The sequence below is a fragment of the Taudactylus pleione genome, unplaced genomic scaffold (genome assembly GCF_031769625.1).
Source record: "Taudactylus pleione unplaced genomic scaffold, aTauple2 ptg000147l, whole genome shotgun sequence".
Lineage (NCBI taxonomy): Eukaryota > Metazoa > Chordata > Amphibia > Anura > Myobatrachidae > Taudactylus > Taudactylus pleione.
Window position 1 is genome coordinate 1,536,975 of NW_028284549.1, and position 26,248 is coordinate 1,563,222.

The window sequence follows — 26,248 nt, forward strand, 5'->3', positions numbered from 1 at the left end:
CATACAGGACTGCCATAATAAAAATAAAATTACCTATTACATCAATGTTAATAATAAATAAAACCGGAATGCGCCATGACGTCATGAAATGACTGGGTGTCATGACGTCAGTGTCCAATGACTGCTGGTGTGGGAGTGACTTTGCAACCATTCTCTCCCAGGCTACTTCTCTTCCACAGCGCCAGAGCCCCCTACGGACGCCACTAGAAAGCCCAGTTGGTGTGGTCGCATCTGATGCAACCATGCCAGGCAAGTGGTTAATGCATATATTTCAACAGTAGTTATCAGTACTTTCAGTGACTTTATAAAAATAGATCAATGATCCCTATGGGGATTACAAAGTAAAGTGCCTGCACGGAGCGCCAGCTATCCTGAGGGAAACTTTCGGAGGGAACCAGCTACTAGATGACTCGATTAGTCTTTCGCCCATATGGCCACTCTAGGCAATTCAGGAGAATGACCCAAATGGTACAGATGCTTCTAGCACTACTTTTGTAGGTCTATTCCCCGCTGAGCACTCTCCGCTTGTAGCCAGAAATCCATATAAATGGCCCCTGTGATCCTGATAGTGATGATTTGCAAACGTCATTGTTAAGTCCCCTTCATTGTCCCGACACGTGCGTCCTGTATGGTCTGTGAGCTCTCTGCACTGAGTCTACCAAAGTCTGGGACAGTCAGAGATCAGGCAGCACCGTTCCCCCACATGAAAGTCACCAAACTGGCACCTGGCTGTCGGAGATAGAACTCACTATGTCAGAAATTGCCGCAGACATACTAGAGCAGGAATGGCCGACCTGTGGCTCTCCAGCTGTTGTAAAACTACAAGTCCCAGCATGCACTGTTTCAGTTTCCCTATTAGGGAATGCTAAAACTGTGGCAGGGCATGCTGGGATGTGTAGTTTCACAACAGCTGGAGAGACACAGGTAGGCCAGGCCTGTACTAGAGCTACCTGATCATGATGGTGATTGATAGGCCGGGGCATATCGACAACATGTTAATAAAGAAAACATATTTTTAAGATTTTTTTATAGTGACGGGTTCACGTGTAATCTCTACGCTGTCTCTCCTCGTTCCAAGTGTACCACACCTCCCGCTAGCTGCACAGAAACGCCAGTTACCACTAACGGCTTTGTTATTGGAGGCTGATAATGTGGCTGCCCAACACTAGCCACCCGCGCTTTCCCTATCAGCCGATCCAATGGTTATTACACTGCCTTACGTATCATATGATCCCCAGACCTCTTAGATTGTAAGCTCTTTTAGCCAGGGGAGTCTTTCCCTTATTTCATGTCATCGTATGTAATTTATTTGCGTCATGTCATGATCCCCTCATTGCATAATATTGTGTAATATGTCAGTGCTCCAGAAATAATAATAATAATATGCCCACTGTGACCCTGATGAGGTTTTACCTCCGGAGACCCATGCTGGCATCACTGTAGGAACCACTACTTGGGAACCATTAGCTGTCTTAGGGCCTGATTCAGAGACGGACGCTAATGCCATTTTCATGCACATCGAGCGGTTGTTTGCCATTGCGCATGCGTATGCACCGTACTGCGCCTGCGCTGCTATCGCATTGCGATCACGCGCGCACAGTGGAATCCATCGCTAAGTGAGTGACAGACTGCCAGCGTTTGGGGGGAGGTAATGGGGAGTGGTGACAAAAATGCAGGCGTGTCTGTACGTTTATACGCTGTTACATGTGCATAAATTAGCCACTGTGATTACATAAGCAGCTCTGCGCATCAGAAGAGCACCCAGGGCTGCGGCAGGTCAGACCTACAGCAAGGGTAAGATGGCCGCCGATGTGCTTCGATGTTACCGATGTTTACGTAAGAAGGCAGCAGTGGGCGTCTTTATGCTCAGGTGATCTTTGCTAACATTAGCATATTTTCGCAGCTGCGTTGCATATGAAAACGCAGTTGTGATCGCATTAGCGCCTGTCTCTGAATCAGGCCCTTAGTCACTTAGGCCGGGATATACTAAGGTTGCGGTGACCATTCCGCCAGTCACCACAACCTCACTAATCGCATATGTACTAACATGCGATTTGTATTACAAAAGACAGCACTTGCGATAAGAGCTGCCCTCTGCGAAGCAGCCGATGCCGGGTGACTGAGTCTCCGTAGGACCCCGCCCCCACCGAGTAACGGGAGCTTCCTGCTGGTCACATGTGCGGGCTCCTCCTCCTCCCTGCATCCGGAAGAAGATTAGGAGGAGGAGGAGGGTGAGGACGCAGCAGGATCACGGGACAGCAACCATGGAGAGCAGGTAAGTGGGGGCCAGCTCTGTGCGACGGCGGAGCAGTGAGGCGGCGGTGAAGTGTCAGGTGCAGGGTTTGGCAAGAAGCCCATAGGCTTCTATAGAGTAACGCCAGGTTTTTCTGGCGTTACCCTCCACACCGAAAAAAGGCCGACCGGGGCTTAGTACATATGGAAATGTGGTAAATGATTCTGAGCTGACATGGCAGCGATGTCGGACACAGTGGAGAGGTGATTTTCACATGTGCATGTGTCTGAAGACGCACCGCGCATCTCACTGGTGCTAGTACAGAGACGCAGTACAGATTCGGGGCTGATTAAAGATTGATGGTGGTATCTAAAGATGCACCAAGCAGTATTTCAGCGTCTACGGAGGCTGACAGCGGGCGGCTCAGTCCTGGCACATTTGGACACACGGCTTTACACCGGGAAAGGGCTAAAAACCTGTTGTGCCGAATGGGGTGTGGTACGTTATATTGATGGTAAAAATGGTGACATTTATTAGGTTAACATGACAATTTTTACATGGTTATTATGTCGATATTGAACAGGTCGACATGGTCCTAATGTTGACTTTAATCATGTCGATGTTCAGCATAATTGTCGAGAAGTCATCTACATGCTTCTGTCTCTAACCATAACACTAACCATAATACTAACTCAAATGCTAATTGTAACACTAACCCTAACGCTACCCATAACACAAACCCTAACGCTAACCCCAACACTAATCCTAAAACTAACCCTAAAGCTAACCATAACACTAACCCCAACACTAATCCTAAAACTAACCATAACACTAATCCTAAAACTAATCCTAAAGCTAACCATAACACTAACCCTAACGCTAATTGTAACACTAACCCTAATGTTAACCATAATACTAACCTTAAAGCTGCATACACACTAGATGATTTTTATGAATGATATGGACAATAACTATATTGTTCAATGATATATTGTTTATATCGCTCAGTGTGTAAGCAGTGAATGACATGACCAACGATGCGCGCTCCCGCGGGTCGTTAACGATGTATTTTGTCAGCCGTACATGCAGGTCAATCTGACGATATCATCAAGAATTGCCTGTTCAGAGATGTGGCAGGATGACTTCACTGAAAGATATCTATCAGTGTGTACACCCAATATCGTTTGTCCTGCACTACAGAAAGTTCAAGGGAAATCTTTTACCAATATCGTTCATACAGCACATCGTCTAGTGTGTATGAGCCTTAATGCTAACCATAACATTAACCATAGGACTAACCCTAACGCTAATCGTAACACTAACCCTAACCATACTACTAACGCTAACCTTAACACTAACCCTAATACTAACCCAAATGCTAACTGTAACACTAACCCTAATGCTAACCATAACACTAACACTAACCATAACACTAACCATAATACTAACACTAACGGTGACACTAACCCTAACCATAACACTAACTGCAATGCTAACCACAATACTAACCATAACTCTAACAATAACACTAACCATAACTCTAAATATCATACTAACCTTATCACTAACCATAACGCTAGCCATAATACTAACCCTAACGCTAACCATAACACTAACCCTAACCATAATATTAACCCTAACGCTAACCATAACACTAACCCTAACTCTAAATAGGATACTAACGCTAACCATTACACTAATCCATAACACTAGCCATAACACTAACCCCAACCATAACCCTAACAATAAAACGAATCCTAACCATAACACTAACCATAACCCTAACGCTAACCATAAAACTAAAGCTAACTATAACACTAACCATAGCACTAACCATAATACTAACCTTAATGCTAACTATAACTTCCCTAACGATAACCATAACACTAACCATAACCCTAACACTAACCATAAAACTAACGCTAACCATAACACTAACCCTAACCATAACCATAATACTAACTCTAATGCTAACCATAACACTTCCCTAACGCTAACCATAACACTAACCATGACCTAACACTAACTGCAATGCTAACCACAATACTAGCCATAAAACTAACCCTAACTCTAAATATCATACTAACCTTATCACTAACCATAATACTAACCCTAACGCTAACCATAATATTAACCCTTACACTAACCATAACACTAACCCTAACTCTAAATATGATACTAACACTAGCCATAACACTAACCCTAACACTAGCCATAACACTAACCCTAACAATAAAACAAATCCTAACCATAACCCTAATGCTAACCAAAAAACTAATGCTAACTATAACACTAATCATAATACTAACCATAATACTAACCTTAATGATAACTATAACACTTCCCTAACACTAACCATAAAACTAACGCTAACCATAATACTAACCATAACGGTAACCATAATACTAACCCTAATGCTAACCATAACACTGCCCTAATGCTAACCATAACACTAACACTAACCGTAATACTAACCCTACCCGTAAACCTAATGCTAACCATAACACTAATCCTAAACCTAATCATAATGCTATCCATAACCCTAACCAACTCGCTAACCATAACACTAATCCTAACACCATAATGCTAACCCGAACTCGGATCATAACGCTTACCATAACGCTAACCATAACACTAACGCTAACTATAACACTAACCCTAATGCTTACCATAACACTAACGCTAACCATAACACTAACGCTAACAATATCACTAAACTTAACACTAACCATAACCCTAAAAATAATACTAACCCTATCCATTACTCTAATGCTAACCACAACACTAACGCTAACCATAATACTAAGCCCATCCATAACCATAACACTAACCCTAATGCTAACCATAATAGTAAGCCCATCCATAACCATAACACTAACCCTAATGCTAACCATAACAATAAACCTAATGCTAACCATAATACTAACACTAACGGTGACACTAACCCTAACCATAACACTAACCCTAATGCTAACCATAACAATAAACCTAAAGCTAACCATAATGCTAACCATAATACTAACCCTAACGGTTCACAGTTGTCGACACGAATGATGTCCATATTTTTACTATATCGACATCATGAATGTTTACCTTCTGGTGCCGACATTATAAATTGCGATTGTCTCTGCTGACTTAGTGCCTGCATACCGCAATATGTAAGTAATATAATAATGTGAACCGGTTGTTATTCAGCTATTCATAAAACTGGGCTCTCACTGCTTCTTTGCAATGGCTCATGGTTCAGCTGATACTGAGTTGAACATGCGCTTGTTTGCAGAGCGTATTTTGCATGTTGTTGCACTACGCACGCTCAGGAACTGAGCTTACGCAAGTACGGGGGACGCAGAGCCATACATAATTCAAGTACATCTCCACTTGTGACTGATAAGGGGCAACTAGACTGTAACAGGACGCCCAATTCCAGGCGGATCATTTGCAAGTACAAGAGCTCCCAGCTGACAACAGATAACAAGCAGCAAAACGAGCGCGCACATACAGTAGGCAGACGGCCTGCAAAAATACACAGAAATCGGCATCCATGCACATCATCCGGGAACCTATACAGCCGATTAGGCCCGGCGTGCATCACAGAATTATTGTGGCCTAAATATATCCAAACCTGGGTTTGAAGAGCTCTTTGTTAAACTAGCTCGTTTCCATCTAACAATGAATTTCCTGCTGAACGACCTTCATTTGTCAGTACTACCATCTCGCGAAAGCCATTGGCGCTCCACAGCAAGGAGAGAGTTACACTTCAGCATAGTGAGTATATCTGAGTAAAGAACAGTGGAACACTGTGATAGAAAAATCATGTAACTTACTGCTCTGTGGAGGTTGTGGCCTTGTTTCATTAAGGTTTTCAGTCTGCAAAAAAAAAGAGAATAAAATAGCTCACACAGCGTGTCTCAGGTAATTTCCTGCATTATGTGGGCATTTTAGTGAGGTTGCACGCAGAGTTCTCCTTCTTCAAGATATTTCTGAACCTTTTACAGAACAATGTGGTAACTATTTACAGTGCTCCTGAAACAGACAATTGCAGTGTACTTCAGTTTGTACTCAGTAAAGGAAAGAGGTCTGAAAATGTCACGGTTCTGGTATTGTGACCGTTTCACCATGATCATGAAATGTGCGCGGACACCCGTGTTTATGTTTTGGTTCTTATTCATCGTCGTGTTTTGGTTTCGCCAAAACCACCGTCAATTGTTTTGGTTTTGGGTTTTGTTTAAATTTTTTTATAAAAACAGATAAAATAATGTCATTTGTGCCTATTTTTGGTCCTACAGTATTATTAACCTCAATAACATCAAGTTTTCAGTCCATTTTGCCCACCTCACAGCTTACAATCTTGTTTTCACCAATATTGGCCACAGGCTGCAGTGGGCTGACTGGCTAAACTAAGCAACAGAGCAGCGGCTCAAACACACGGCAGTTTAATAAACAATATACTGCAGCACGTCTAGGAAACAGAGTGGCACTGCAGTGGCAGATAGGACGGCAGTTTAATATAAACTATAAGATGCTATAGATTGTTTTCATTAATCAAGAACTAGACCAGAGGTCCGAGGCCTGCACAGGTAATTAGAGATGGAGTATTTTGTGGAAGCCAGGTAAAGCATTGATTGATTAGTGTCATTGCAACTATAAAAAAAAAAAAAAAAAAAAAATCAGAGAAATGGAAAACAGTATTACAAAACAAGCATCCAAAACGGTTGGCATTGCAAGATACAAAACAACATGAACACTGTAAGTACAGTAATATACACTATCTGCAAACACATAAAATCTTGGCAAAGCCCATAATGAAAAATGGTGCATGATGGTATTGTCCTTGCCGCCGCCACTCCCTCACCCACTCTTATGTGGTATATTAAAAAGGAAACAAACCAAGCACTTCAGCAGCAGGGACTGACACTTATGTGGCTGAAGGGCTTGGGCCCCCACAAAACAAGCTACTAGTGGGCTTAAAGAGGCTAATAGTGTTGTCATTATGTGTGATGTTATTGTCATCTTCATCCTTACCCTCATTAGTGTTTTTAACAGAAGTTTCTGTACTTTGAGCCTGATTCAGCAAGGATCGCTGATGAGATTGCGTACGCAGATGGACAATTGCGTACTACGCATGCCTCACTGTGATCGGGACTGCGATCGCTGTGACTACGCAGACCCATCGCAGAGTGATTGACATGAAGCACCGATTGGGGGAGGTGATGGGGGGGTTGGAGAAACTCAGGGAATGCCAGTGCATTTGAACGCCATTGCAGGGGCGTGCATAAATTAGCCACTGCGATGGCATACACATGCGTACAGGAAAATTAGCAATTTATAAGTGAGGTCTGACCTGCTGTAAATGTGCGAGTGGCTCCGATGCACTTCGATGTTATGTTTTGGCTGGATTGCAAGGTATTACGGATGTGCGAGAGGGAAAGTGGGTGTCTGCATGTTGTCATGTGAGTGCTTTACGATTGCAATTATTAGCATACTTTCACAGTAGAACTGCATGCGGGATTGCAGCTGAGAATGCATCAGGCCCTTTGTCGTAATTGGTTGCAAAGAATTTGTAGTTAATTTTTATGAACATTAGTTTTCCACATCGCTCACAAGGTTCCCGACTGTGCTAAGCACTCTTTCCGAGTACACACTAGAGGGTGGGCGCTTAAGTACACCAATTCGAGTTTGTACAAGGGGTTCCAAGTTCCCTTTTTTCCTCCCAGTATTCAGAGAGACTGTGGGGTCTATTCATCATTGCTTAAAATTATGTGGAGATAATTAGGTTTAGAACTCGCATTGAGTTCTACCTAATTACTGGAGGAATTCATCATTTCTCCTCCACATAATCATTTCTTAGGAAAAGCTGTCATGTTTGCGGACACAGCTTTTCAGAAAAGACATACTATTCCCTGCTTGCTCTACGATAACGTAGCTGCAATCAAAGCTGCGCATGTGCCACTTCCGTTCGCAGAATCGGCGCATGCACAGCACTGATTACAGCTGCATTAATTGAATATAATATATAAATGATTTTTTTTTTTCAGTTCTTATCTACCGTATGTCTTACCCGAAGCTGCATGATGTTGCTGACGAGAAACGTCTTCCCTCTGACTGTGCCCGGTGGAACTTGTAAGAGCTTCTTCAATTAACTGTTTATAGTAAATAAACAGGTAATTGAAGAAGCACTTACAAGTGCCACCGGGGAACAGAGGGGAGACGCCTCCTGTCAGCAGCAGCATGCAGCTTCGGGGAGAATACACAGTGCAGGTGGAGCTGGAGGAGGAAGCGATGGAGGGAGCTGGAAGAGGACCTGCTTATCCTGAAAACAGGTATGTACTGTATATCCCCCTGCTACACAAGATGCTATTTAAACAGCTGATTGTGAAGCTTTGCAGGGGCTGTACGCCATCTGAGGATAGCATACAGTAACACCATCAAATTCCGAAAATGCATAATTTTTGGAATTTGATGAATAGTCAAATTTCTACAACCCCATACGAAAGTACGGGAAGCGTGGAAAGGAGCGCAGACGGTCTTAGGGCCTGATTCATTAAGGGTCACAAGTTCAAAAGCGCTCGCAGTTGGCCGTTTGTTGCATACTGTGCATGTGTATGCATCGCAGTGCGCGGACCATGCAGAGCAATCGCAGAGTGATTGACAGGCAGTGTGCATTTTGGGGGTGGTGACGGGGGGGATGGCCGAAGAAACGCAGGCATGTCTGTCCGATTGAACGCTGTTGTGTGGGCGTGCATAAATTAGGCATTGTGATTGCATACGCAGATTGAGTACTCACTGCGTGCTATGAGGTTAGCAATTTCTAAGTAAGGTCAGAGCTGCTGTAATTCTGCACGAGGGGGCCGATGGTACTCGATGTTACCGAAGTTTGTGGAGGTGTGCAAGGTATTACGGATGTGAGATATCGGTAGTGGCAGTGGGCATCTCTATGCTGGCAGTGCGATAGCATTCATTATCGTATTTTTGCAGCAGACCTGCGTGTGATTACGGAGCTGCGATTGCAAAAGCGATCCTTAATGAATCAGCCCATTAATCAGGAGATATCAGTGATATGCCATGCGTTGTTTTTTAATGAATACAAGAGAAAGTTAAATTAAGGAAAATGGGCCTTAAAAACGTTAGTGTTGATGAATAGGCCCCACAGTGACATGCTAATTTGCCAAATTTTTTTGCACTAATGGCTTTGCTTTTTACACACAAAAAGAATGTATGCACTTGGGAGAATGTATGCGGGAGAATGTATGCACTTGTGAAAATTGTTTTGGGGTGCAGATAAAGGGTGGGACACCACTGCACACACCCTCGCTTACACACACTATGCAAATTCTATTAGAAAAGATTACAGTTTTTTTGTTTTAAACAGGAAAAAAAAATATATATATATTTTTTTTGCAATTTTTTTTTTTATATATACCTGGGTGAAAAACCCCTCAAAACAAAGAGATCTTCTTGGGGTGCAGCAGACTCACACACAGACAAGTTTTTTTTGGATAGTTAAACATTACAGCTATAGCGAGCGGCCAGGATGATGGTCACGATGGTCAAGACCATCGCGACCATCGGGCTTGCAACGAGACCCTTGTGGTAGGGTCTCGTGGCCGCAAGCCCCAGAGAGCTTCTGGCTCTAATAGAGCCGGAAGCTCTCCCACTGACATCACTGGTGATGTCAGTGGGGCCGCCCACTAACGGTAGGCGTTCGCTAGCCCGTCACTAGCCGGGTCTCGCGCATGCGCACAACGGAGCCGGCTCCGTCGTGCGCATGCCCGGTGGGCAAACATCGACCCGGTTGCGACCGGGTCTGAATCAGGCCCTCTGTCCTCAGGACCCCAAACAGGTCATGTTTTCCAGGCCACCTGACAGAATTGCAAGCAAAATAATATGCTCCACCAGTGGATCTCTTAAAATGTGTCAGTGAGTAATGACTACACCTGTGTACCAGCTGGGTGATCTAGAAAAGGTGACCTGTGTGGGGTCCTGGGGATCGAGTTTGTGAACCTCTGCTTTAGTAAATCTAGCCCTGTGCCTGTGATTGTGATGAAATGCAGGAAGTAACAGAGGCAGCCATTCTCTAATGCTGGAAGGGAATTTTCCCCATCACTAAGAGCCTAATGAAGTTTTCCTGTTATTACATAATCACATCCCAGCTCAGTGTTTGAGCCTTATTAAATAATTTCTCTCCGGAGCTCTGCCGTTTCATGCTTCTGACCTTTCTGCTTAATAAAAAACAAGAATGTGGAAATTAGCGCCCATGTGCGGCCTGTGCCCTGGTATTTAAAACATGGAAACTATAGAAGGGAGGGGTAGGGAGTAAGAATCTTTAATTAGAAATATAGCTTGTAGCTTTAACCCATTCATTTCCAGATCTAACAATATAATAGACGTGGGAATGATGTCAATGGGGCTATTGGGACATATTGTAAGTTTAAATAGTATGAATGATTTACTTTGAGCAAAATATGCATACAGTACATGAGCCAGCTCATCATTGCTACTGAGCAAAAATTAAATTGCATAAACACCGAAAAGTGAAACTTTCTACGTGTAAATGGGTTTTATTGTATGTGCACAGGGCCATAACTAGGCGTGTGTGACCGGTGGTGCCACCCAACGCGCAAGGCTGAGAAGGCGTCGCAGTCACTGCCACGGTCCCACCTGCATTTGGCATATAGAGTGTCTGGACTGGCACTCTGCGACCTACAGCCTGAAGCGATACTCGGCACGTCTTAAGGAGGCGTCCAGTTCTCTTTCCTGCTGTGACCTCACTTCTGTGACATCACAGAAGAGAGGACAGGGCCGGCTGAGGCACAGAATTGCTCTGCTACTGCTCTGTATGTGAATATTACAATTATTGATTAATCACAATTTTCAAAACAGTCCTGCAAAATATTCTTATTTTTCTACATTTGGCCACAATATTTTACATGTTTATTGTTTAGCCCAGTTGTCCCCAAACTTTTCTGAATCACGGCACCCTAGAGTATCAGCATTGTTTTCATGGCACCCCTAAGCCAAAAGTTTGTTTTTGAGAAAGTCTGGAAAAAAAAATGATTAAGTAAAATTACCTGTCATCCTTAGGTTCAGTTATGGGGTAGTGGAAAGGATTATGGCCCTCATTCAGAGCCACTCGTAAGCGGCAGCTCGTTCGCTCCGAGTGATGTTTGCCAAACTGCGCATGCGTACGGATCGTTATACGCATGCGCGAACCAGTCAGTGCGGCCCAAATTCACGTGCTCGCAAAATAGCGAATGCCTGCTAATTTGAGTGACAGGATGAGGCGTATGTGGGTGGTAACAGGGGAAGGTGCTTGAAAACGGGGAGTGGAAATCAGAACGCAGGCGTGCTTAAAAGGTCAAAACGGGCGTTTTATGGGTGTGCATATTTAAAACAGCAGCATCATTGACCACGTCACTGGGTTTTTTTTAGCCAGAACTGCTCGCAAAATTGTGGTAGCAAAAACCAACCACAAGAATAGCGAGCAGTTCATACCCTGTTCGATGTACTCGATTAATCTAATAAATAGCGGACATGACGTCGGATGCGAGCGGCCAGGGGGCGTAGTTTCCCAAAAAACGACTGCAAGTTTTGTTCGCTCGTTCAGACCTAGAGGCGTGAACAGACCGCAAACAGCGAACGGTTCATTTGAATAGCCACGCCTATTTTCTGGACGAGCGAGCGTAAATAGCGACCGGCTCTGAATCAGGGCCAATGCTTCTGTTTGACCACATAGTTACATTACATTGACTATAAATTAGTTTGATTTGGTGTTAGACCACCAACCTGAGGCACCCCTGCAAGTGTCCTGAGGCACCCCAGGGTGCCACGGCACACCGTTAAGGAACCACCGGTTTAACCAATAGATTTTGTTCTAATGGGATGATTCTGAGTTGGCAGCAAAGTAAAAAAGAGCAAGCAACTTTGCAGGCACCCCCCCCTGGTGTATGATATTACTGGGGGCATGACCGCGGGTAACGACACTGTTTATCATCACCCTGGGGGAGAGCCCAGCACTCAGGCAGCTGCTGGACTGCCCGCAGCCTCTACCAACACTAAGGGGGCTCATTTATCAATGAGTTTTATCATTCACAACGAGTGATAAAACGCGTTGTGTATGATTAATGATGCTCCAGCCAATCACTTTCCAACTGTCATCTGTTTTAAAAATGACAGTTGGGAGTTGATTGGCTAAAGCACCATTTATTATACACAATGAGTTTTAAAACTCGTTACACATGATAAAACTCATTGATAAATGGGCCCCCAAATGAACACTACGCGCGCGAGTGTGTGGAAATAAATCCGGATATTACCCCATATGTAGAGTTGCGTGTGTCTTGCGGTGTGACTGCCCCTTATGTGTATGCTTGATTTGCTATTTGTCATCAAAACCAGCGCACACTTTGCATTGGTGTATCTACATTTACGATCAACTCTGCGCATCCTCACTCAATGAGAACCCCTTGTTACCGTACAGTTATTTAATCAGAGATGCAACCGAAATGTGCACAACTTTGCGTTGCCCGTAGTTGCATGTGTTCAATTGAGGGGCACACGCATTGCAAAAACACGCGAAATGCACTCCATCAACAGGGCGTGCATCTAACTCAAGACTAGACACTATTGGATGTATTCATGGGCTGCCCCCCATAAATTGGGCTTAAAGTAGATGTGGAACCAGGAAATGATAGACCTGTGAGCCTGGCTCCTGTGGTGAAGGAACCGTTCCAAGGGACTCCGGAGAATGCGATTCAGAAATATTTAGCAGAAAGTCATTTCATTACACGTTATCAGCTTTGTTGTATGACGGATCAGCCAGGCCTAACAAATATTAGCATGTTTTATGAGGTGGTAGGTTTCAGACTGGTTATAGAACTGATGTAATATATTTAAACTTTGTGACCATATTGACCAAAACTGCAATGTGGAAATTAATATTTCTGCTTGAATTTATCATTGATGACAGAGCATGTGAGAAATCCCTGGCTCGGTGAGAAAGCCCTGCCATGGTGAGAAAGCCCTGCCACGGTGAGGCATAAGAAGCAAAGTGATAGCTACCACTAACACCTTACTTCTGGGTGTGGACAAGTGGAGCCAAATGTGCATGTGCGGGTTGGGTACGGGATGCCGTCGGTCAGAATTCCGACGCTAGCATCCCGATAGGGTTAGGATACCAACATCTGTCGGTAAGTATCCTAACTCTAACCCTCCCTACTCGCTGCCTAAACCTAACCTCCCCCCTAGTGCCTAAGCCTAACTCTTCCCCCCAGTGCCTAAACCTAACCCTTCCCCTAGTGCCTAACCCTAACTTTCCCCCTAGTACCTAACCCTAACTCTCCCCTTAGTGCCTAACCCTAACTCTCTCCATAGTGCCTAACCCTCCCCCTAGTGCCTTTCCCTAACTCTCCCCCTAGTACCTAACCCTCCCCCTAGTGCCTAACCCTAACTCTCCCCCTAGTGCCTAACCCTCCCCCTAGTGCCTAATCCTCCTCCTAGTGCCTAACCCTCCCCTAGTGCCTAATCCTAATCCTCCTCCTAGTGCCTAACCCTCCCCCTAACCCCACTACTTACCATAAGGATACCGGTGGTAGGAATGAATTCTGAGTGCCGGCATCCCGACAACTGGAATTGAAACTACATCCTGCATGTACAGCTCTTGGGATGTTCGTGCATCAGTAGGAGCTGACAGAGAGATATCCGGATAGTATTAGCTCCTGGGAGCAAACTCTGGAAAGCTTCTCAAATTTAGCAGCCACCATAACTTAGAAATGTATGTAAGGTGTATTTGTTTGTTGATGATGCTAAAAAACTGTATATAGGGTTATTAACACAGATGGGGAAATGTACCAGCCTGTGACTTGCTTGCATCTACGAGATCTAGGGGGGTCTGCCTAATCTTTTAAAGTGGCAATAATTTAAAAGCAAAACCAACCAGGTTTTGCCTTTTAAATGATTGTCCCTTTAAAGCATCAGGCAGACTGGCCAGGATATCCCCGCTGCCTACAAGTCGCAGGCTAGTACATTTTCTCCCGAGTGGGGCAGTAACTTGCTACAGATAGATTATGGTAAAATAGAACATTTGGGCATGAAATGTTATGAATTTTAATGTATCTAAATAAAGAACACAGTATTCACCTACTTTTTGGAGGAGGGAAAGTGCGTGGGTGATGTCAACGCGTTTCACAATGTCACAGAGGCTGAAACAAGCAGCAAAAAAATAAAGAAAAATAGAAGAATCTCATATCTGTGTATATCACTCTCGCCATGTATATATAAAAAAAAAATCTCCAGATGAAAAAATCAAATCCATTGTTTTTTTTTTCCTTTAAATTTTTTAACCAAACGTTCCTGTGAAATAACTTGTGAATTTTTTTACTTTCAAATGATATAAACAGTCAGACATGAAATGACGGAAATAATTTGCGGAGAGAGAGAGAGAGAGAATGTGAGAGTCAGGCTTCTGTATTAGGAAGCATCGCCTTTTCATCTGCTTGTAGTTTTTGAAGCAATCAGACATAAAAACGATTATAGAAAATAAACAGGAAAGATTATAATGTTTAATGTTGCGAACAAAGAAAAAGAAAGACCATCTGTATATTGCTCACTCATGTTTGCCTCTGCCTGCCCTCCAAGTTACCCCACATAAATATTCTGGTCATTGGGAACCCGATGAGGAAGATTTCAGCACTTAGCTTCCCAAGTCTCAGAACGGCCCAGAGGCAGGTGAGCCCGCAGAGTGATTAATCACACGGAGGCAGATGTCCGCACACACACACACACACAGCTGGGATACCAAAACAAACTGTCCTCCAGTAAATGTACTAAACCTGAGAGGAGGGAATGATTCAAGCGCAGTGCGTCAAACACAAACCCTGCAGCGTCCGAGTCACTATCCCGGATCACTCTATTTCATAATACATCACTAGAAATAACAATATTACTCAAACAGTAAGGGGCATATGTATCATTATTCGCAAAAGAGACCTGTAATTTTCAGACTTAGCGCCTGTTATCGCGTCTCTGAATTTGATTTCTTTAGCCATATGTATCAATGTTGAGCTGACTTAAATAAAAATGCGATAAACTATAGTTTTTGCGACTTTTCCTGTATGTGTGCATATTAATAATATTAATCGGTCCTTCTTGGGACCTTTATCAAGATAATTCCAATGGAAATAGTACAATAGCACCACAGTGACATGAACCACCTTAAATACCCCTGCCACTTACTCACACAGCCTCCACGAGGATGCCGCCAGCGTGACGTCATCACTAGGCTCCACATGGCCCCCCCCTCCGCCGTCGGCATGTCTGCACTACAGCGAATCCACCAATAAATGAACCCGCAGTGTAAGTGTGCTGGCAAGGCTGCACTATGGCAGACCTTACCATGCTGTATATATATATATATACTAGGGGTGAGCGGGTTCGGATTTCTGAAATCCGAACCCCCCCGAGCCCCCCCGATCCGAGTCCGATCCGAGTCAGGCTCGACTTTTCCCGCCTGACTCGGATCTGAAATCGAGGCAAAACGTCATCTTCCCGCCTTCCGAGTCTCGCGGGTTTTGGATCCTATATAAGGTACACACGTCGGCGCCATTTTCTCACTCGGCTGTGGACAGTGAAGAGGGAGGGTGGGAGTTAGGGCTGTGTAGTGTAGTGTAGTGTAGTGCTGCTGTTGTCCACTACTTCAAAGTCCATAGGGGCTGGCTGTGTTGTGCTGTGCTGCTGTTGTTAATAGGGGCTGTGTCCACTACTTCAAAGTCCATAGGGGCTGGCTGGACTGTGTTGTGCAGTCAGTTCTCCATAGGGGCTGTGTCCACTCCAAAGTCCTGTGCAGTGTCCCAGTCCTAAAGGAGTGCTGTAGTGTTGTCCAGGGGGTGCTCTGTCCATCAGGGGTGCTCCCCCCAAGTGCTAAAAAAATAATATATTTTCTGTGTTTGTGAATTGTGTGCGCAGTAGCCGCACGTGCATCAACAAAGTAGTGCCAAGCGTGCGCCTGTGTCATAAGTAAAGGGCCAGGTGGCTTGACCGTTAAGGGTGCTGTAACCCCCGAAAGTACACTCCAGTCCAAACCAAAAAAAAAATTATTTTCTGTGTTTGTGAATTGTGTGCGCAGTAGCCGCACGTGCATCAACAAAGTAGTGCCAAGCGTGCGCCTGTGTCATAAGTAAAGGGCCGGCTGGCTTGACCGTTAAGGGTGCTGTAACCCCCGAAAGTACACTCCAGTCCAAACCAAAAAAAAAATTATTTTCTGTGTTTGTGAATTGTGTGCGCAGTAGCCGCACGTGCATCAACAAAGTAGTGCCAAGCGTGCGCCTGTGTCATAAGTAAAGGGCCGGCTGGCTTGACCGTTAAGGGTGCTGTAACCCCCGAAAGTACACTCCAGTCCAAACCAAAAAAAATATTATTTTCTGTGTTTGTGAATTGTGTGCGCAGTAGTCGCACGTGCATCAACAAAGTAGTGCCAAGCGTGCGCCTGTGTCATAAGTAAAGGGCCGGCTGGCTTGACCGTTAAGGGTGCTGTAACCCCCGAAAGTACACTCCAGTCCAAACCAAAAAAAAAATTATTTTCTGTGTTTGTGAATTGTGTGCGCAGTAGCCGCACGTGCATCAACAAAGTAGTGCCAAGCGTGCGCCTGTGTCATAAGTAAAGGGCCGGCTGGCTTGACCGTTAAGGGTGCTGTAACCCCCGAAAGTACACTCCAGTCCAAACCAAAAAAAATATTATTTTCTGTGTTTGTGAATTGTGTGCGCAGTAGTCGCACGTGCATCAACAAAGTAGTGCCAAGCGTGCGCCTGTGTCATAAGTAAAGGGCCGGCTGGCTTGACCGTTAAAGGGTGCTGTAACCCCCAAGTACACTCCAGTCCAAACCAAAAAAAAAATTATTTTCTGTGTTTGTGAATTGTGTGCGCAGTAGCCGCACGTGCATCAACAAAGTAGTGCCAAGCGTGCGCCTGTGTCATAAGTAAAGGGCCGGCTGGCTTGACCGTTAAGGGTGCTGTAACCCCCGAAAGTACACTCCAGTCCAAACCAAAAAAAAATTATTTTCTGTGTTTGTGAATTGTGTGCGCAGTAGCCGCACGTGCATCAACAAAGTAGTGCCAAGCGTGCGCCTGTGTCATAAGTAAAGGGCCGGCTGGCTTGACCATTAAAGGGTGCTGTAACCCACAAAGTACACTCCAGTCCAAACCAAAAAAAAAATTATTTTCTGTGTTTAGCCGCACGTATATATCAAATCGATATAACATAAATGGAGGACCAAACTTTCTCCGATAAAAATAAAATAGAGAAAGATCAAGAACCACTTCCTCCTAGTGCTGAAGCTGCTGCCACTAGTCATGACATAGACGATAACATGCCATCAACGTCGTCTGCCAAGGCCGATGCCCAATGTCATAGTAGAGGGCACATACAATCCCAAATGGCAAAGTTCAGGAAAATGACCTTGAAAAAGACATTTAAATCAGCTGAAGAGAAACGTAAACTTGCCAATATGCCATTTACGACACGGAGTGGCAAGGAACGGCTAAGGTCGATCCCTAGTATGTTCATGACTAGTGGTTCAGCTTCACATGACGATGGAAGCCCTCCTCCCACTAAAAAAATCAAAAGAGTTAAGCTGGCAAAAGCACAGCGAAGAACTGTGCTTTCTAAGAAGATATCACAAATCCCCAAGGAGAGTCCAAGTGTGGTGGTGGTTGCGATGCCTGACCTTCCCAGCACTGGACGGGAAGAGGTGGCTCTTTCCACCATTTGCATGCCCCCTGCAAGTGCTGAAAGGAGCACCCACAGTCCACTTGCTGATATGCAAATTGAAGATGTCACTGTTGAAGTACAACAGGATGAGGATACTGGTGTAGCTGGCGCTGAGGAGGAAGTTGGCGAGGAGGATTCTGATGGTGATGTGGTTTGTTTAAATCAGGCTCCGGGGGAGACAGTTGTTGTCCGTGGGATGAAAAAGCCCATCACGGTCATGCCTGGGCAGAAGACCAAACATTCCACCTCTTTGGTCTGGCAATATTTCTATCCAAATCCGGACAACAACTGTCTTGCCATATGTACCATATGTAAAGGTGAAATAAGTAGGGGTAGGGACGTCAACCACCTAGGAACATCCTCCCTTATACGGCACCTGCAGCGCGTTCATAAAAAGTTACTGTCAAGTTCAGAAACTTTGGCTAAGACCGTAAGCAGTCCAGGGACACCTAAATCCCGTTGTCCTGTTGTATCCAAGCGCCTGCAAACCACACCGTCAACTCCCTCCTCGTCAATTTCCTCCTTAGTCAGGATCGGAAGTAGTCCTGCAGGCCATGTCACTGGCATGACTGACTCTCCTATCCGGGATTCCTCTGGAGGATCCTGCATTGCTACGCCTACTGCTGCCGCTGCTGCTGTTGCTGCTGCTGGGAGTCGTTCATCATCCCAGAGAGGAAGTAGGAACACCACTACTTTTACTAAACAATTGACCCTCCAACAGTCCTTAGCGAGGAGGATGAAGTACGACAGCAGTCATCCTGAAGCAAAACGTATAACTGAGGCCTTGACTGCTATGTTGGTGTTAGACGTGCGTCCGGTATCCGCCATTAGTGCAGTGGGATTTAGACAATTGATGGAGGTAGTGTGTCCCCGGTTCCAAATACCGTCTAGATTCCACTTCACTAGGCAGGCGATACCGAGACTGTACAGAAACGTCAGAAAAAGTGTCCTCAGTGTCCTGAAAAATGCCGTTGTACACAATGTCCACTTAACCACGGACATGTGGACAAGTGGAACAGGGCAGACTAAGGACTATATGACTGTGACAGCCCACTGGGTAGATGTATCACCTTACGCAGCAACAGCAGCAGCGTCACCAGTAGCAGCATCTCAGAAACGCCAGCTCGTTACAAGGCAGGCTACGCTGTGTATCACCGGTTTCAGTAAGAGGCACACCGCCGACAACCTCTTAGAGAAACTGAGGGAAATCATCGCCCAGTGGCTTACCCCACTTAGACTCTCCTGGGGATTTGTGATATCTGACAACGCCACCAATATTGTGCGGGCATTACATCTGGGCAAATTCCAGCACGTCCCATGTTTTGCTCACACAATAAACTTGGTGGTGCAGAATTTTCTGAAAAGCGACAGGGGCGTGCAGGAGACGCTTTGGGTGGCCCGAAAAATTTCTGGCCACTTTCGCCATTCAGCGACTGCGTGCCGAAGACTGGAGCGCCAGCAAACACTCTTGAACCTGCCCCGCCATCACCTGAAGCAAGAGGTTGTGACACGGTGGAACTCAACCCTCTATATGCTTCAGAGGATGGAGGAGCAGCAAAAGGCCATACAAGCCTATACATCCACCTATGACATAGGCAAAGGAGGGGGTATGCACCTGACTCAAGCGCAGTGGAGAATGATTTCCGTGTTGTGCAAGGTTCTCCAGCCCTTCGAACTTGCCACACGTGAAGTCAGTTCAGACACTGCCAGCTTGAGTCAGGTCATTCCCCTCATCAGGCTTTTGCAGAAGCAGCTGGAGAAAGTGAAGGAGGAGCTAAGACGGAGCGATTCCGCTCGGCATGTGGGACTTGTGGATGAAGCCCTTCATTCGCTTTGCCAGGATTCCAGGGTGGTCAATCTGTTGAAATCAGACCACTACATTTTGGCCACCGTGCTCGATCCTAGGTTTAAAGCCTATGTGGTGTCTCTCTTTCCGGCCGACACAAGCCTGCAGAGGTGCAAAGACCTGCTGGTGAACACACTGTCAGCTGAAGCGGAACGTGACACGTCAACAGCTCCTTCTTCATTTTCTCCTGCAACTGGGGCTGCCAGGAAAAAACTTAGGTATCCTAAGCAACCCGCTGGCGGTGATGCAGGACAGGCAGGACCAAGTTTGGACATCTGGTCCGGACTGAAGGACCTGGCAACAATTTCTGACATGTCTACTGTCACTGCATATGATACTGTCACCATTGACAGAATGGTGGAGGATTACATCGGTGACAGCATCCAAGTAGGCATGGCAGACAGTCCATACCTGTACTGGCAGGAAAAAGAGGCAATTTGGAGGCCCCTGTACAAACTGGCTCTATTTTACCTGAGTTGCCCCCCCTCCAGTGTGTACTCCGAAAGAGTGTTTAGTGCAGCCGGGAACCTTGTCAGCGAAAGGCGTAGGAGGTTGCTTCCACAGAATGTGGAGAAGATGATGTTCATCAAAATGAATTATCAGCTCTTCCAGGGAGACCAGCCTCCAGAAGGTACAGAGGGACCTGTGGTGGTGGATTCAAGTGGGGACGAGTTAATACTTTGTGAGGATGAGGATGTACACACTGAAGAGGGTGAGGAATCGGTGGATGAGGAGGATGAGGATGACATCTTGCCTCCATAGAGCCAGTTTGTGCAGGGACACATTAATTGCCAGCTTGTTTTGTGGGGGCCCAAACGAACCAATCATTTCAGCCACAGTTGTGTGGCAGACCCTGGCGCTGAAATGATTGGTTTGTTAAAGTGTGCATGTCCTGTTTATACAACATAAGGGTGGGTGGGAGGGCCCAAGGACAATTCCATCTTGCACCTCTTTTTTTTCTTTGCATTATGTACAGTTTGGGGCCTAGTTTTTCAAACTGCCATCCTGTCTGCCACTGCAGTTTCACGCCTAGATGGGTCACGTGTTTGTGCCGCCCACTCGTGTCGCTTAGCATAGTCATCCAGCTACCTCGGTGCAACGTTTTGGACATAAAAACACTATTGTGAGGTGTGAGGTGTTCAGAATAGACTGGAAATGAGTGGAAATTAAGGTTATTGAGGTTAATAATAGCATAGGAGCAGAAAAACCTACAAATTCTGTGATTTTAGCTGTTTTTATGCTTTTTTAAAAAAAAATACAGATCCAAAACACAAAACCCAGAACCCAAAACACGGAAGGGTGGTTTTGGCAAAACCAATCCAGATCCAAAACACGAAGAAAGATCCAGATCCAAAACCAAAACACAAAACACGAAAAGTGGCCGGTGCACACCCCTAATATATACACACACACAGCATGGTTTTATATATATATGTATATATATATATATAAAATATTTATGTATATTTGTGTATACATATATGCACACAGATAGTAAATAGTGGTGCGCTCTGGGACAATTGGAGTGTAAATGAAAGTATAGATTAGATAAAGGAAGTTACTTTTTTGATGTAGTTAAACTCAAAAATGTCTTACTAATGTCTTAAACAAAAATGTCCCGACTTGAATCTGTGGGTAGGGTAGACGAATTGGCACCATGTGTTGCGTGTCTTTCCCCCAATACTGATTGTGAAAGAAAAAAGAAAAATTAAAGAAAAAAAAAAAAGAAAAAAATATATAAAAAAAAAGTTTATGAAATGCAAATTTAATTAATACAAAATAGATTTAACAATATTAAATATATTTTTTTAATTAATAATTACATTAACAGTACTGTATAAGATATATTGGATAAGGTTAACAATACTGGTAAAGGTTAAAAAAAAAAAAAATCACACCCCTCTGCCAGATTATGCCTTCAGATCATGCCGAGAATCACAGAACCCATAAGGCCAAGAAAAAAAATCAGAAGTGAGATTTTGATACATATGAAAATTAACGCATTTCAATTCATTTTTATGGTTCCAGAACTGTTCTGCTTTATTACTAATGCAGATATATAACGCAGCACAAAAATATGCTAAAAATGCGATAATACATATACATCGGCGAAAAAATAAAAATGCAATAAAAAAAAATCTAAAAAGCCTTTAAACAGCGTTTTATCACAAAAACAGCTTTGATACATATACATATACCCCTAAGCAGATTGATGCTTAAGAAACCTTGCTAATTAATGCATCAGTACTACTGTTTGGTGACGTTGAGCTGAAGTAACGATGAGTGACCCCTTTGCTCCATTTCACAAAATATTTAGCGAGAAATGTTTTTGGTTTTCCCAAACTTTATTTTAGCATGTTTAAATGTCGCATATCTTTCTATCTCATTGTGGTTCTATTGCCTTATGAACCCCATACACTAGCGACAGATTGTCGCGCTCCTGCGATCTGGGGATGCCAGGTTGCAGGATCGGTGAAAACCAACATGTTGGATTTCACTGATTTGCCAATCACAATCAAAATACGATCGTGATTTGCAAATCTGTGAAATTTAACTTGTATTATACCGATCAACCGACGGATCACAAAACATCGATGGCCGTCGGTCGGTATTTCCCATCGCAGGATCCGGCAATCTGTCGACTAATGTATAGGGGTCCTTAGACGATGAAAGTTTTCTCACACCTGACATATTGTGCATTTCAATTAGTATGTGTATACCAACATATACAGTGGCTTGTGTAGAGTAATCTTATGACATGTTGCGTTTGCAAGCTTGTGCACAGTTACTGACATTAGTCTCACTGGCTATATAAGACAAATGAGGGGGCGTTGTCAAACTTTGTAAAAATAGGAGAAGTGGAGAAATTTCCCATAGCAGCCAATCAGCTTCTACCTAGCATTTATCAAGTACTTTCTATAAAATGATAGGTAGAAGCCGATTGGCTACTCTGGGTAACTTCTCCAGAAGTCTTTGTGCACTGTGCCTGGGAAACAGGTGAAAGTTCTAGGCCTTGGTATGTTTTGTTTTGATTACCCATACCTGAACCAGTAACATGGTGTGAACTGGTGTGTCTGGAAAACTGGGATGATTCCATTTAAGAGCTGCTATTCACAGTGTGAAGTGTGTGTGTGTGTGTGTGTGTGTGTTCTCGGGCATAGATCACTCGGCACCCATTGCCAACCTGTGCTACAGTCCCAGTGCCCTCCACCTCTGCCCCTTCCATCCCACTGAGCTTATATACCAATAACTCCAGCATATAGGCGGAGGGCTGGGTTCTCCAGGAGCCGGCCAGGTTGCGGTCCTGGCGCCTGTGTGTGGCCGCACAGACAGAACGTGACTCGAGCCGTCCCGTATGTGTGTATGTATGTGTTAGTGTACTGGATGTGTGTGTGTTAAGGCACACATCCACTAGACGACAGGCAAAAGACTGCACAATTACGACATTGTAATTGTGCAGTTGTTTGTCAGTCTGTGATGTGCCCACACTGAACGAGCAGTTGTTCAGTGAAGGCTCATCAATCATCTGCAAACATGTTGAACCTGAACGTATTTGTACAATGAGAGATGTCTAAACGACCAGCAATCTGCAAATGATTTTCAAATGATTATCGAACGATTATCTAAACGCGCATCACAATTGACAAAGATTTGTTCAATAATCCTGTTCCTTATAATTGGGATAATAACAGGTTATATGTCAATAAGAAAGGTTTTATGTATTTTTGAATTTTAATAAAGTGTTTTGAAATTATTAAAGTGGTTTGTGTGTCCACTCTCATCTTCCAATGACTCATAGTATATATAGTATTGTAATTGTGAATATTAAGCGCTCCTCAGGTTATCATTTAATTCAGTTCATTTTTTAACCTCTGCAGACAGAGAGGTCTAATTTGAGGATTGCTGCTTGGAATATACCAATATAGTATTGGATAAATTATTATTATACTATTGCGCATAATTGGTCATTGTGTATATATATATATATATACTATGAGAAAAAATATATAATTGAAAGGTGTTAAAGTGCTAAATAAAGTGTTAAAGTGTGCCACCCCAGAGCAGCCCAGCCACACCAACCCCAGGGGCACCGCACCCCAAAACCCATCCCCAAAACTGAAAACTATCCAATTTGGGTCATATAATTGCCCAATATAAGGCTACATGATAATGGAACATACAAATATAACTGAATACAGCTTACCTTGGCTTGGAGTCACCCCTACGTCCTCCTAATGGCACTACAAGATCCAGCATGTCCTCCAAACGCTGGTCCTATCTATGCCTCTCAGTACAGAAATACATGTTGGTAGCTGCTCAATCACTTCAGTAATATCACTCAGGTGCATGTAAGGGAGGGGTTATTCTACACTAGAAACAACAAAAAGTAATCCTCCAGCACTCAGAATGAAATCAGGAAAGGGACAATGGACCTCATTCAGAGTCTCTCGCTAGATGCGTTCGCTCGCCCCCAGCGTATGCAAATTTGTCAAAGTGACGCCACAGGAAGCGATCGCTCGGCAAGGCATAAGCACGCCCACCATGTCTTAGCGAGTGGCCAGCGTACGCCCAATCGCACAGGCAGAGCCGCCCACCAGCACACATCATCTCCTGAAAGTGTATTAAAACATTGGTACTTCGAGCACCATCAGATGCGATCGCAGCGCTTGCGGTTGCCTTACCCTACCGCAAGCACTGCGAGGACTTCAGTGTAAAAACCAGGCATGTGACGTGTACTGTGACGCTGCCTGTTAATTATGCATGCCTTAAAAACGGCGTGGAAACACCCAGGCACGCTTGTGTTCACACCTCCACTCCCCCGTTATTAGTGTCCTGCCCCTGTTACCACCCACAAACAGCCTCTCCTGTCACTCATTACCCTGGGCTGTCTTTGCTGGGCGAGCGAACGGCCTGTGATCGCACAGAGTAGTTCACGCACGCGCAGAACGAAGCGTGCGCATGCACGTACACAAACCATCGGGCCGCTTGCGAGGGCACAGCGCTAGCGAGAGACTCTGAATGAGGTCCAATGTCTGTTCTTTCAATACGGCAAACAAGGTAAAGTAAAAAGGACGACACTTGGCCATAAGAAGATTTAGGGCCTGATTCTGAGTCACACACACTGCCGTTGTTGGGCGCAGTGGAGAGACGCATCGTGGGGTACTTCCTCATCATTGCGGCCCCCTGCAGGTTACGCTACTTACGTATCTTCACTAGTCAGTGAAGATACGTAAGTAGCGTAAAGATGAGGAAATACCATGCGGCCCCTTGCGGGCACGGTGGCTTGCTTCGCTCGCCACATGGATATATTCCCCCTCCATGCCCACTTGGATGGTAGGGAATGACGTTGGACACTGGCTGCTCCTTACACTACTTAAATATCTTCACTGACTAGTGAAGATACATAAGTAGTGTAACCAGCGCCTCCAGCAGGGTGCCGCACAGTTGAGGAAGTACCCATCGTGGCACCGGGCATGTTTCCTGATTGTTAGCGCACAGAGTCGCAGTACTGATCCAACACGCGGTCTCTGAAACTTATTAGAAATGTATTGGGTGTTCCTGGGCATCAGCTAATTAGAGGCGGGGAGATGCTGCATCTTATGGGCGTGTGATGGCAGTGTCGCGGGCGTGTCGCTAAAAGCAGTTGTGTACAAAGACGGTTCATCGCTCCCATTGGAGATCATACTCCGACAGAGAATCTGCACTTAGCAAATTTCAATTGTGCAACCGTAGGTGGCGTCTAAAGTTAAATCGGTATTTGAGCGTCTAAAGATGCTCCGAGAGGGCGTCTCAGTCCTTGCACAACCGGACACACGCTTGCATACCAGGGAAGGCCTCTGTAGTTGTCATTAACATAAAGTCAGAGACGCTACTGTGGCTAAAACGCAGGATTGGACGCATCTCTGCCCGACTCACAACCAGCCGCTTTGTGTACAAAATAATGGCTCATTCACCGGGGAAACGATGATCCGACTGCGTCTAAAACCTGCATCAATGTGTTACAGAACGCTTGCCTGACTTCTCTTAGCTCTCCAGAAACAGACGCCGATGACGTATTGCAGACGCGCTGATCGCCTGTCCAGCGGATAATTAGCACAATTTCCTAAATGCCATAACACATTGTATTGCAGATGCATATTCTGTACACCTTACCTGCTGACATTTCCTGACGGAAATGGGTTTAGCGGTTGCCATTGTCGCTTGGGGCAACATCCAACTGTCTACGTGCTGGAACCTCCAGTTCAGATGACGTGTCAGCTTCTCATCAGGGGTCAGCGTGGAGCTTCTCATGTCGTCCATCTGAGGCCACTCGAGAAATGAGATTGATTAGAGGGGTGAGGGCAGCCATTGTCAGCCTGAGGACAGTTGATGCCAGGCTCATCCCAAGATTAAATCAAGGGAAGTTTCA

The 26,248-nt window shown here is 44.8% G+C and overlaps 1 protein-coding gene across 1 annotated transcript in view; it reads right to left on the reverse strand.

The window, feature by feature from the left end:
• LOC148522302 (uncharacterized) overlaps positions 1-26,248 on the reverse strand; it is a 181,346-nt gene that overhangs the window by 23,825 nt on the left and 131,273 nt on the right. Inside the window, exons 8-9 of the mRNA XM_088474082.1 lie at positions 25,993-26,139; positions 6,058-6,100 (exon numbers count right to left, since the gene is read on the reverse strand). Of these exons, the coding sequence (XP_088330208.1) occupies positions 6,058-6,100; positions 25,993-26,139 (190 nt within the window). The remainder of the gene's footprint in view (positions 1-6,057; positions 6,101-25,992; positions 26,140-26,248) is intronic.